Source organism: Nyctibius grandis, chromosome 12 (genome assembly GCF_013368605.1).
Source record: "Nyctibius grandis isolate bNycGra1 chromosome 12, bNycGra1.pri, whole genome shotgun sequence".
Classification (NCBI taxonomy): domain Eukaryota; kingdom Metazoa; phylum Chordata; class Aves; order Nyctibiiformes; family Nyctibiidae; genus Nyctibius; species Nyctibius grandis.
Window position 1 is genome coordinate 18,359,674 of NC_090669.1, and position 12,953 is coordinate 18,372,626.

The following is a 12,953-nucleotide window of genomic DNA, read 5'->3' on the forward strand; positions in this document are numbered from 1 at the left end:
CAAATAATGTGATCCCTGGTCCTTCTGATATGAGCAGCAATCAACTCTCGCAGATTTTTTTTTTCCTTTCCTACAATTGGGATAACAGGTGTGAAAGAAGGTGTTGCTGAAGGTGGCTTGTAGGCCACAGGCTCTTTAGGCCAGGAAGTAGGAGCTAAATTTAGCCTTTGAAGAAGTAATCAGTAATAGCTGGGCCTCCCTGAGCTGGGCTGAACTTCTGCTCTTCTGCTTTCCGCTTGTAAAGCACAACGTGCAATTATGGTATTGTGTGGATATGAAGAGGATGCTGCTGTTGATAGTGAAATAACTGGAATAACCTTTTGAAAGACATTGAAAAAAACTTCAGAGTATAATTTCACAAGCTGCTCAGCACCAAATGTAGAAAGAGTCCCAGGAAAAAGTCTTTGGTATTTCAGTCCTGACAGTACTGCCTGCTTTCCCTGGTGTCCTTTCTTTCGGATGAGTCCTAAGTGCCTTAAAGCTGCCACTTCCATCCCTACCGCTAGTGTTGTTTTATTAATTTCTTGGCAATCGAGTGTAGTCAGAAGGAAAACCAAACAGAACAGGAAGCCCTGACAAGCACAACAGTCACACGTTCAGCTCGGTGCTTAAGCACGCCGTTTTTGCCAGGGAGTCCCCACGGTAAATGTTTTTCCACTGGATTTTTTAGTAACATTTTATTTTAGTCTCCTCGGAGAACCTGGCTTTTGTTTCAAGTGTGAGTCTAGCTGATGTTGCGGGTGTGGAGAGGTCACGCAAGGACCAGAATCCAATAGCAACAGGGAATATTTTCAGGAGGAAAATATTATTTCTAGCAACTACCAGCAACTCTCTCTGTACCCCGAGTTCAGCCAGAAGACTGGCAGGTTTCGCTTGCAGGCCTGCCCGTGTTGTGGAGGAGCAGCCCTGGGACGTGCATCAGCAGTGTAAAGGTTTTGTACAGTCTGTGAGGCAGCAGTGTGCGTGCCACGGGGGTTCGGCTTCCTGCAGCCCTGCGCCGCCCTGCTCCGCCGTTCCTGGGGCTGGCAATAAATTGGTGCAGAGAAGCCTGTGGTATTTTACAAGTCCCAGTAATGAATATCAGCTGGAGGAAAGCATAACAAAACCCCATCTTGCTGACCAGAGAGCAAGTGAGGGAGAGAGTAAAACCAGGAAGAGTTAAAAACAGAATCTGGATCATCAAACCACGCTTATTGCCACATCTTTTCAGATGGCAAAACACCTTAGGAGGGTATATGTGAAGGATGCTGTTGTAAGGAAAAGTCTGGGAACTTCTTGCTATGTGAACAAGCCTGTTCTTGTATTTTTCTGAGTAACACACATGCCAGTAAAAAGGGATGCCATAGTGCTAACTTACCGTTAAAGGAGCGTGGTAGCATGGCATGTGCAGTGTGGTGGAAATGACCAATTTTCTGCTGTCAGGCTTGTTGCTATAGACATATTGGTATCAGTGGAGCTGTGAGTATTTATATTAGCTAAAGGTCTTCACCATCATTTCTGGAGTGGTTGGTTTCTCGCGGAGTTTCAGGTGTTCTGTTTCTCAGCAGCACTCAGGTTCATATTTTGTATCCTCCTTGCCTGGGTGGAAATTACTGCAGGGGCTGTAACGCTGGCATGAAACAATTGTTCAGTTTCCTATTTTTGTGAGCAAAAAGAAAATCTGCTTTTAAAAAGTTCACTGCTTTTTAATGAAAAAGTGTATCCCTACTTGTTGACTAAGGAATGAAGTAGTTTGGGTGCAGAGAAAAATACTTCCCTTTTTGAGCAGAGATGTAAATTTACTCATGTTGACCAAAGCTCTGTATATGCAGGCATTTGATCTCTTCCACAGTTTTCCTACTGTGAGCAGTCTTATTGAAGCTGATGAAATTAATCCTGTGAGTAAAGTTGGTACTGCAGCTGATCCCAGGTGGCTTTTCCTCTCTGACTGAACATTTACACCTCAAAAATTAGAATATAAAATCCTGGAACACAGTTCCAGCATCAATTCATCTTAAAAAAAAAAAAAAAGTACTACCTACAGTAGGCATTCTTAAAGTAGGTGTTCTTCCTCCTTGTTGGAATAATAATAAATATACTACAAGTAGTTTGAATCTTCTTGCACCTTCTAAGAGTTTTGTTGCCAAATTTTCCTTTCTAAAGTACTTTTCTACTGTGTTATGGTTGTGCAAAAACAATGGGAGGCCTTGATTGTGCAAGAAGCTCCAATCAGTCGGACCGTGTGCCACCCACAACCCTGCTAAAGCCATTGCATTTGAGAACAAAATCCTTAGCACAATTGGGGCCTAAACATACCAAACGCAGAGCGGGCCCAAACTATTATTTTACATAGATAGGTTATAAAATCTCCATTGTATTTCATTCCTAGCTCGTTGACCATTTGTAACAATGGCAGGCAAAGCATTTCCAGGTTGAATCTTTTTTTTAACTTGGAGAGGTAGCTGTAAGATTAGTGGTATGGAACTGGACCCACCATGTGAGCAAGGCTGGGAGTGAGGAAAGCTTGCCCTGTGCGGTCAGAATGCCTAAGGAAAGCCTGTTTGAAAGTCTTTTGTGTCTCATTTTCTCCTCTTTATTGTACCCTAGAGCTGAATAAATATAGCAGGTTATGCCCTCAGCTGGAGTGAAAAATTGTAGGTGTCATTTCTCGGGAAGTGATGACTTCAGTGCAGAAGTGCTGGGCTCCAGGAATGCACATCAGATAAAACTGGAAATGTGTGTATGCAGCCCCTGTAAATGAATTGTAGTTCTCTCCACCGCTTTGCACTTTGGTGCTCATTGCTCCAAACTTCAGAAATTTTATACAGAATAACCCGCATGCTTGAGTAAGGCAGTGCATGCAGAGGCGGCCATCGGCTGGACAGCTGTCTGGATGAGCACCGACAACAGCCTGATGGCTCTTCTGTCATCCTGGCATGCTATGAAGCTCCCAGTTCTTTTGGTAAGAAAGAAATATTCCCTGTAGTCCCTTTCTCAGTGTAAGCCTGAAAAAGAGGAGGGAGAAACGAGGTGCTGTGCAAGAGTGAGCTCTTGTCCTCTGCAAAAGCTCCAGGGTTTCCTGCCCATCGCTGTGGTTTTGCAGCCTACTCGAGTCCGGCAGGCGGAAGGGTGCACTGGGAGGATTAGCCACTGCTGCCTGGGAGAAGTGGGGAACGCTGGTGTCAGACAGCTCCATCTGGATAACAGTGGGTGGGTTAAATGCATTCAGTCTATCTGTGTTGAATACTGTGGACAGAGCGCTGGTGAAATGACCATTGACTTTCCAAGTTCCTCTTACCGTTGAGTCCTGATCATTAATAGAAGTGTGGGGATTCCCTAAAGGTTTGTTTTTCCACTTCAGTGTTCACTTTGTCATCTTTGTCTTCGTTTTCCTTAGAAGTGGTCTTCAACGACAGCCCAAGCTCTGAGGGTTTCTAGTTTTAGAGTGGTTCAAACTCCTAACCTAGATCCAGATGCAAGTTTTCTTGATCACTGCTCCTCTACAATAGCTAACGCTACATGTAGACACTGCTTGGTGTCACACTTGGAATCTGATCACTCTGCTAATTTTGCTTTTTAAATGCTTTTCGTATATTGCTGCTGTCAAGTTAAACAAGTCTTTCCTCTGCCAGTTTTGGTTTTGCCTTTTATAGCATTCTTTATTTGTTTTCTCCTCCAGTACTTGCAGTCCACTTGTGTCTACCTCTGCCTGATGCTTCTGTCCTCATTAATATTTTCTGTCATCCAGTTTATGTAAGGCTTCAGTCAGTTGCACAATCTATTTACACATAGTATTTACTAATTATTTGTAGTGGTCTGACATCCCAAAAGTAGGAGAATAGTTAACAGTCCTCAACAGTTCCCATTTAGGGCTTTAGCATTTGCTCTTACTTTAGACTGAAGTACATTTTTCGTTCAAGTCATGTAATAGTCATAACAGGGACTAAATCAGGTTGACATTTTGCCTGTTTGAGAGACGTACTTTATCTCGCTAGAATATTTTGGATTTTATCAATTTCAATAACAGTATATCAGTTTGCATAGCTCCTCCGTATATGTTTTTTTATAAGGAAATAATGGATGTGTAACTTGCAATATTATTGGTGCTATTGCTTAGTATACGTGCTCAAGCCTACAAAACCTTTCAGTTTTACTTGTTCTTTAAAGGGCTTTGATGCTAGCATTTGAAATGAAGGTTTCTTGTTCCTCTCCATGAAACAGTTTTCTCCTTCAAAAAAAAAGAAAAAAAGGCTCAATTTGAAATTGAGTCTTTCAAAGAAATCTGGTGGATTTTTAAAGCATTTTGTCTGGACAAAGATAAGAAATATCTAAGCATGTTTACTGCATGCCTTTTTAATTATGTTAATGTTCTTCAGGCTTTTTGTGGCAAATTATTTTTGACCTTTTTATTATATTCAAATATAGTATAAAGTATATTGAATTGAAATTCAATTCTACAACATATATAGGTAAAAGGTCTATCTTATCATATGTTATAAGCACACATATACATAAAATACTGTGTAAATAACAGAAAGAAAATCATTAAATAGTGGCAAACCAAAATAGCCTGAAGATCTGCCCTCTAAATCTTTCTACAAGTTTTCATTGCATGCAAAGAAAAAGAAAAAAAGAAAAGGAAATTATGCTCTTTGTTTCCATTTGTAGCAAATTCATATTCTTATATGTCGGCATTCTTCATGAAATGGAAAGTTTGTTTTTGATAAACTGTGGTCATCCAAGATTATTTATGATAGATTTATTCCGCTTTATTGCCTAGAGACCTAGTGGAGGAGCAATGGACTCTCATTAACATATAAAGAAATAATATGTAATATGCATATAAAAGAGCATTACTCCATTTAATTCAGAGAAATCAGTCCCAATTTATGTCACTGAGACATCAGTATCTGGCCTTGAGATTAAACACAGTTTTGGTAACTATGCAACGTTTTTACTTTGAGTATTCTTGCCATTATCAGTGAACTGAACCAGTGTCAGGAAATAAAATTCATTCTGTGGTGTGGATTTTGAATACTTACCTGAAAAGGTGTGGGGGAGTGAAATTTGTTGAAGGATGCTTTAATTTGCAAGATGTATGTGGTTTTTAGCTGGTGAAGAGCCTCACCTTTTTTTTTCTTAACATGGATTTATGGGCTATTCTGTAATTTTCACTGAGTGTGTAAAACATTTTGCATAGTTAGTAAAAATTGCCCATTGGCAGGAGTGAGATAGAATTGGAAAAGCCAAAGGGCATCTCTACCCACTCAAATATTTCAAACTTATGTCACCTTGTTAAGGCATGCATATTTACGTCACTGTAAATGCTTTTATATTTTTTGATATCGAGCCTTTTGACCTTTGGGAGTGTTGAACTATTCCTGCGTTGGCTACGAACCTGGCTTCACGCTGAGAATTTCTGGCAGCTCTGCTTAATACGGACAAAAAGGGGTGATCGCTGGGAGTGATTGTTGCAAGGTTTATGCCGTTGCTGCAAACAGCCTGTGCATGTATCTGCACGTCTGTATGTTTATGGTTTTCGCTCTCTTATAATATCACTGAAAGAGCTAAGACTTATTTGAATTGCTTTGGGGCCAGCTGAGGAAGAGGACATGAAGGGAAACTAGAGTATGGAAAAAACCCACCCCTCCTAGTAAAATGTCAACCCGTCTTCTTACTCTGCTCCCGATGATTAATAGGAAAGGCAAATGTCCTACATTAAAGATCTGACCAAAACCTGGTTGAAACCAGGGAGGATTTTTCACAGTCTTTGGGCTGGACACCGTTTCGTAGGAGGTTAATGTTTTGTAAGGGTTTGGCTCAGTGTTTTACATTTGCAGCAAGGTCTTTGTGTCACTGCTTTCTGTGAAAATAAACCGGTTTTAATGTAAAGTTGTAGCTTTGAGCAAAGAGTTTCCCTGACTGTGATGAGCCTGGGGGTGAAGTTAGCCAGGGTCATAAAGTTCAGAAGAATACAGTGAGTGTGGCCTTACTGGTTTTAGGGCATACACCAGTGATTCAACCTGGTGATCAAATCACCAGGTGATTTGATTAGTTTTGGCTGGGTGATCTGAAACACTGGTAGAAACTAATGATTCTGTTTGTAACTTTTGTTTATTGCAGGCTGCAAACAGTTACCTGAGGGATCAGTGGTTCCATTCTTTGCAGTGGAAGGTAAGTTCTGCACTTCACTGTCTTCCTTGTCTGCCTCTAAGAATGATTTTTAGCATTCCCTATTCCTTCATCCTAAGAGCCCTGAATGGATAAAGTCTTTTCCTTACAGAAGCTCTAAATCAGAACATGTATGCAGTTTCAACTTGTTGATATAATGAATGAAGTGGGCAAATTAACTTGTTACATAGCCCAGCTTTATCAACATGTGATTGGCTTCCAAAAGTGGATAGCCAGTAAATTCACATTTAAACAGTATAGAGATTGGATGGTTTGGGTTTTATACTGTGAAGTGTAATATGTTACAGAATGACTACAGCCTAATCGTATGCTCTGGACTCTTGGGATACTTGGGGGGTTTGTTTGTTTATTTTTTTCTTTTTCTGAGAAACCAGGGAGAAAGGGTGTCTTTTAGAGTTGCTTGTTGTAAGTGCCATCAATCTGTTATGCATCAGTCTGTGTTTATGCTTTAGGATGATTTGGATTTAAAGGCAGTTTCCATTTCAGAGGTCTTGAGCCCTTTCTCATTTTCAGTGGGAACAATGGACTGATTGCCCTGAATAGGGGAAGTGGATCACAGTGACAACATTGTCTCTAAAAAGCAGCACATTCCTCATCGAAAACTCTAGCTGCTGACCTTTGGATGGAATCTGTATGGATCTTTGATGTAGCTGGAAACAAGTTTTGGCCAGATGCTGAATATGGTTGTCCTCTTGTCTTGCGGTGGAAAACACAAGCAGTAGCTTTTCAGCTCAGGACTTGTCTTCAGCAGGGTTTCAGTGAAGTCAGCCAGGTTGGCTGTGTAGCTTATCAAGATTTCAGCCTGCTGACAGCAACCACATGTGAAAACATAAGGAAGTTCCTCCCACCAAACTGGTTTGGTTGTAGGTGTGTTTGGTAGTTGCAAAACAGTTGTGTGGCAAAACTACGGTATTGGTGTGCTTTGTATAGCCATCAGCGTCTGGTAGAATCACATTCTGAGCGGATCCAGGTTCTTATCAGTAAGAGCCAAGTGTTGAGATCTTCTTTTCCAGACCACTGGCATATTCTCCAGCCTGTTACCCTGGTTGCCTGATTGAGCGTGGGGCAGTAGTGTTGATAGCAGAAAGCTGGACTGTGGTGCGGCACTTTATTTTGGCCTCTTGACAGTATCATTAACACAATGCCTACCCAGTCTTGCTTTCTCTTCAACTCCTGAGGATAACAAAGAGCTTAAAGCATGCAGAGACAGTATCTCCATGTGTTATTTTCCCTCCTGCTTTGGCAGGCAAGGATGATCAGAGAAAACATGGACAAAAATGATGATGGAATTTCTTCTACCTCGCCCCCAACCAGGATGGCTGTGGTACTAATATGCTGGTGGCATATGCCCACAAATTGAGGTTGGAGGTGCCACTCTCCAAAAAAAAAAAAAGTAAGGAGTGGTAAAGATGCAACCTAGTCCCACCACCACCCATCCCATCAATTAAATTATGGAGGGGTGAAAAAAAAAGCCTAGACAGAATGACCTGGCTTGCTCACATGCCTTTTGGTCATGGAGAGGGAGCTTTGCTCTGTGGGAGTTGTTTTTAAAGGAGTGTTTCTTAAACTTTCCAATGCTTCTGACCAAGCCTCTCATTTTGGGAAACTCTGAGTAATTTAGCTTGTTGCAAAGTAAAATTTATTTTTGCTTCCTTACTTCCCTCCCCACCCCCATTAAGTTCATTTCTGAAAAACAAGTGAAACATTATCTTGATTTGAAAGGCCTTCCCTTTACCAAGAATAGCAAGTAGCTTGTTCCCATAAGAACAGTGACAGGTTTAGTCACTGCCCAGGTACCTTACACTAACAAATTCCTCTTTGCTGAAGTGGAGATAGTTTCAATAGGTTTTGTTGCTTAATAGTTCAGAGGAAGAGCACCTGATAACTTTATGCTCTTTACTTTGGCTGATATTTGGCAGGTTTAAGTTAAATCACAAAAGAACTAAGAGGCAAGACCAGCGGTGTGTCTGCAAGGAGAATGGAGGAGTGCAGTTATGTGGTCTGTCCTAGTGAAGTTTATCACTTTACTAGCACCATAGCCTATGTCTTTAAGAGCCAGGTGCCAAGGTTCATCTCACTCCATAATTTGTATGGTTTGATGATTAAGCAGGTAGTGAGGGAACCCACAAAAAAACAGGAAGCCTGTTCTTCTGGAATGGATCATTTACACAAAGCACCAGCTGGCAGAGAGATCGCCGCAGCCGTATTATAATTGGGTGGTTGTGCTGATGAATGATACATTTGTCCAGTGGTCTTACAAATAATAGGTCAAAACATTTCTGTGGGCATGTAGAACACAGATGCAAACTGGTGCAGATAGCTGAAGCAGTTATTTGGGGGAAAACATTCAACAGCTTGCTATTGTTCTTACTTGTGTGGTGGAAGCATTTAGGGGGTCCAGCTGAACCCAGAGCCCCACTGTACTAGGCACTAGATGTAGGTGGAGCAGGAGACCGTCACTTCCCCTCCCCTGCCCAAACAAGGCTGGAGAAACCCATTTTACAGATGGCAAACTGATATTCTGAGAGTTTCCAGCAGTGGGGATTGCCCACCTTGATCTTAAAACAGGAATACTTAAATTACAATTGCGGGAGCAGATTCATATTCTGTCAGAGTCCTTCTGGCTCCTTTTGCTGTGCTTCAAGCCTTGGGAGTCAGTTGCTGCATGTAGTCTGAGCTACCTGGAAAATGGCTGGGTCCAGTGAATAGCTGTGGTGGTAAATGTTTGGGGAAGCTCTTTAGGTTCAGGCACATACTGGTTATCCTTTGGTCTTGTGTGAAGGTGCTAAGGTCTGTGAGAGCGCTTTTATGTGGTGCAGTTTTAAGGATTAACACGCTGTGGGAATTCAATTTGCCAGCCAGCACCCTGGAAATAATTTTTGCTCTAGAGACAAACATTAAAATAAAAATCAAGAATAATTTCTTTCTGCAGGCCAGAGAATAATAAGAGATGCTACAGATAAACAGAAATAAAAGAAAACCAAACACATAATTATCCATGTTTTAGATCCAGCTCCAAGAGGTTTTATGTGTCATCCAACTAACTAGCTGTCAAGATGCTTACACAGCTTTTTAGATGTGACTTTCTCCTTGAATACTGTGCTCATTGAAGAGAGCATGGATGTAGGGACAGACTGCTCCTTATATAGCCATTTTCTCTTTGGGTTTTCCATTTCAAACCCTCCCACTAAGGGTTACTCATAATTCCTCATTTAATGTGAATATCAGTGTGTATCACAACTCCTAAAGGATTATTGGCCACCTCAGCCTATTTTTAGAAATCCTGATTTCCTTCAGGTTATGGCTAAGCCAAACTATCCTTGTCCAGAGAATAAACAGAACATGCTAACAACTGTCCAGATCCTCAAACATAAACAAATCATTAATCCATTGTGTAAGGAATGTTCCTTTCAACCAAGGAGGTTGGATTGAAACCATGATCTGTAATCTTTGGTATTTGGAAGCTGATAAATCATAACAGGGTATCAATAAAGATAACAACACTTTCTGTGAATATACAAAAGAGAATTACACATGCAGGTCATTGCCCTTTCTGGATCTAGGCTTGATACAGTGGTAACCAACCACTTCTGTAGGGCATGAATACAGCTAAGCTTGGCTTTCAGGGGTACTGTGACTAGTAATTTTGGGACACACACAAATAAGCAAGCATGTACCCTTGGCATTTTCCCAGACAGCATCCATCTACTTTGTTGCTTGTTTATATCTCGCTGTCTTTGGGCTAAGGACTTTCTGTGTATTTGTATAGTACCGAGCACATGGAGGTACCATCCTCCGTAGAAAATATTGAGCCCTACTACACCACATGCTTAAAGTGTTAGTCATTAAAAGACCTGTTTGACTACTTTAGTACCATGTTGCACTTGAATTAAAGAAGACATCAGTGAGGTCTTCTCCGGGGATCTTTAGGTCTGGTCTTGTGATACGGAGTACAGATATAGATTTACATTTGTTGGGGGAAATACACCTAAAGGTTACACAGGGCATGTTGCATTTTTCAGCATGCTTGATAGTAAACTCTGAACACCGCCCTCATTGTGGGATGTGGGTTGCTTGTGTTTTCTAGTTAGCTGAATGATGCAGCAATGAAACATGTCAGTTGATGGCCTTTGAGGGAATGGGAATGTCCTGAATTGGCACAGTACGGAAAGAACAGACCTAAGTCTGCAGTAAAGCGTGAAGCATGACTCAAGCTGAGCTTTGTGTGCCTCTGACCTGGATCTTCTAGAAAGGCTTGCCTGTACCTTGTATTTTCTATTAATGCTGTTAACTAGTCCTCGACTGTTCCTTAATGAGTAGTGCCGCTTGGTTAGGGGGTTTACCCATCTGTTAGCATGGACAGTGCAAATGTGTTAATTGTAGAATTGTTTAGGTTGGAAGGGACCTTTGAACATCATCTGGTCCTCTCCCCACCCACGCCACGCCGCCCTTTTCCTCACTCAATGCGGGGTATATTTTGAGGTTGTACGAGGTCGTGGGGAGCCTGTACGGCCCAGCTGTGAAGCTCCAAACCAGGCATGGTAGTCATGTGTGGTCTCACAAGTGCTGAGCGGAGGGGAGCAGTCACCTCCCTCATCCTGCTGTCTGTGCTCGTGCTTGAACAGCCCAGCATCCGTATGCACCCCTGAGTTGCAGTCGATAATGACATTACCTTTGTTTTAAAATTCATGTTCTACACAGACACTATGTTTTGATTCCCATGAATTGGGGAACTGGAACAATCTTGTCATTTGGGATTTGCAAGCACTTTGCATTGAATGCTGAAACAAGCAATGTTGGCCTTCATTCAAAAACTTTAATTTTGAATTAATACTTCCCTGGTTCTCATAGGGATTGTTGTATCTGTGTCTTCAGGAAATAGATACTTCCATGCACAAGCAGCACTATTAATTGCAAAGGGATCAACTATCATGTAAAGTCATCCTTGACTTGAATGATGGTATGCTGGCTGGTCTTTACTATGTCCAGGTTATGAATTCCTTGTCCATTAGTACTGAATATTTTTTATACAATAGTTGTAGGTGAGTATCAGTTTTTGTATCTAATGGTGAAAGTTCAGAGGGAGTTATTTTTCTGTGATTTAAAACTGCAAAAAATTAAGTTGAGAGCAACTGTTCTCAAAAGTGTGGTAAAGTTTTCCTTGTGTAAAGCATCTTTACGGTTATGTCACCATGGTAATGATTAAAAATAGTGCTGATACAGGAGTGGGGTTTATATAGAATTTAAATTATGGTATTAAAGAAATTTATAGCCTTAAATCTCAGTAAATCATGCCTTAAAACTATGAGATCAGGAAAAAATCACATTGGTTATGATTAAAAAGGCCCATATCTGTCATTTGTATTTAATCACTTAGTTTGTTCTGAGAGAGGAAGCTTTGAGACCCTGTGACAATTCAATAGCCCTGTGCTGTGCTGCATAGCGAAAATATTGTTCAAAGAGCCCAGCAGTTCTTTGGAATGGTGGTTCCTGGACTTCAGACCCTCTCTTTGGTGGTTACACAGCACATGCAGCTGTAATTGTCTTGGCTGAAAACCTGAGGTATTTACAGAACACAGAAGTTCTTATTTTCTGTGATTTTGAGGTGCTGATAAATAATTGTCATACAATTAGGCCAACGATGGCTTTTTTTTCCTTTTGTATTGTTTCTTTTCCCTTTTGTGTCTGTATACGAGTCAATAACATACTGATGGGAACCTAAGCTGTGGAATTAACTTTTGCCTGTCAAAGCCTCAGAACTCTGAAAGCATTGTGGGCTTTGATGACACACGAGTTTTGGAGGAGCAAGCTTCTTGCTTTGATGGGTGAAAGGCAGCCCACAAGTTTTTGGCTGGTGGTTTTACTCTTCCCGTGGGACGCACGGGTACCCATTGTGGGAGGCCATGAACAGGTTTTTCAGATAGCCAGTGCCTCCTCCCTGCAGGACTTCGAGCATCCTGGTGGAGTTTCAGACTGGACTTTACACTCCGTAGGGAACGGATGCAGGGTCCAAGTGGTGTGTTAATGGATCTGTGTTGCCCAGAAGAGAAGCTGGTACCAGTTAGAGCTTTCTGGTGAACATAGTGAGACTAAAAATGTATCTTGGCATTTTTCAGTTCCTGATGCCCCCTCTCATGGTTAGGTTGATGTTTACTGCCGAGATTTGTTCTTCTTTTGTATTTGAAAGGTAACGTGAAATGCAGCTGTGTCTGTCTGCATGGGGCTCTCTGGTGACATCCCCTTGCTCTTCATGTGGTGCTTGATAATACTGCCCAGTCTGTAATTGCAAATTCAGGAGCAACATCATGGATATCTTGCCATACTTACAGCCTTTTATTTCCATAATGTTTATTTTTTGTAGTTAAGTATTCTTCTCTACTGCTTTTTTTGGTGGGGGGGAATGGTTTTTTGGTTTGTTTTTTTGCTTGTTTGGTTTTTGGCTTAAGACACCTTCATGAGCAGATGAAGTCTATTGGCTCCCTCATTTTCCCGCGTGAGTTTGATAGTCTTAGACCATCTGTTATCAGAAGCCACTTGAAAAATCTTGGCCTTGTTTTCTGTTTCTGAGGTTTCAGTTTGCTAAAGGTAACTGTTTTGTTGCAGCAGAAAGGCATTGATCTCACTTTGGGAAGTGGAAATGAATGGATGAAAAACAGAGATGATGTTGACAGAAAGCTTTTTCTTTTATTTTTTTATGAAACACGGGTGATGTTTTAAGAACTGAAGCAGGTAGAGTGGTTAGTTTTTTTAAGCTTTCACTGCCTTTGCATTAGGAAAATACC

At 41.2% G+C, this 12,953-nt stretch overlaps 1 protein-coding gene across 2 annotated transcripts in view; it reads left to right on the top strand.

Annotated features, from left to right (window-relative positions):
* CMIP (c-Maf inducing protein) overlaps positions 1-12,953 on the top strand; it is a 136,349-nt gene that overhangs the window by 77,816 nt on the left and 45,580 nt on the right. For both annotated transcript variants that reach the window (XM_068411203.1, XM_068411204.1), the window contains exon 3: positions 6,103-6,153. In XM_068411203.1, coding sequence (XP_068267304.1) covers positions 6,103-6,153 — 51 coding nt within the window. The remainder of the gene's footprint in view (positions 1-6,102; positions 6,154-12,953) is intronic.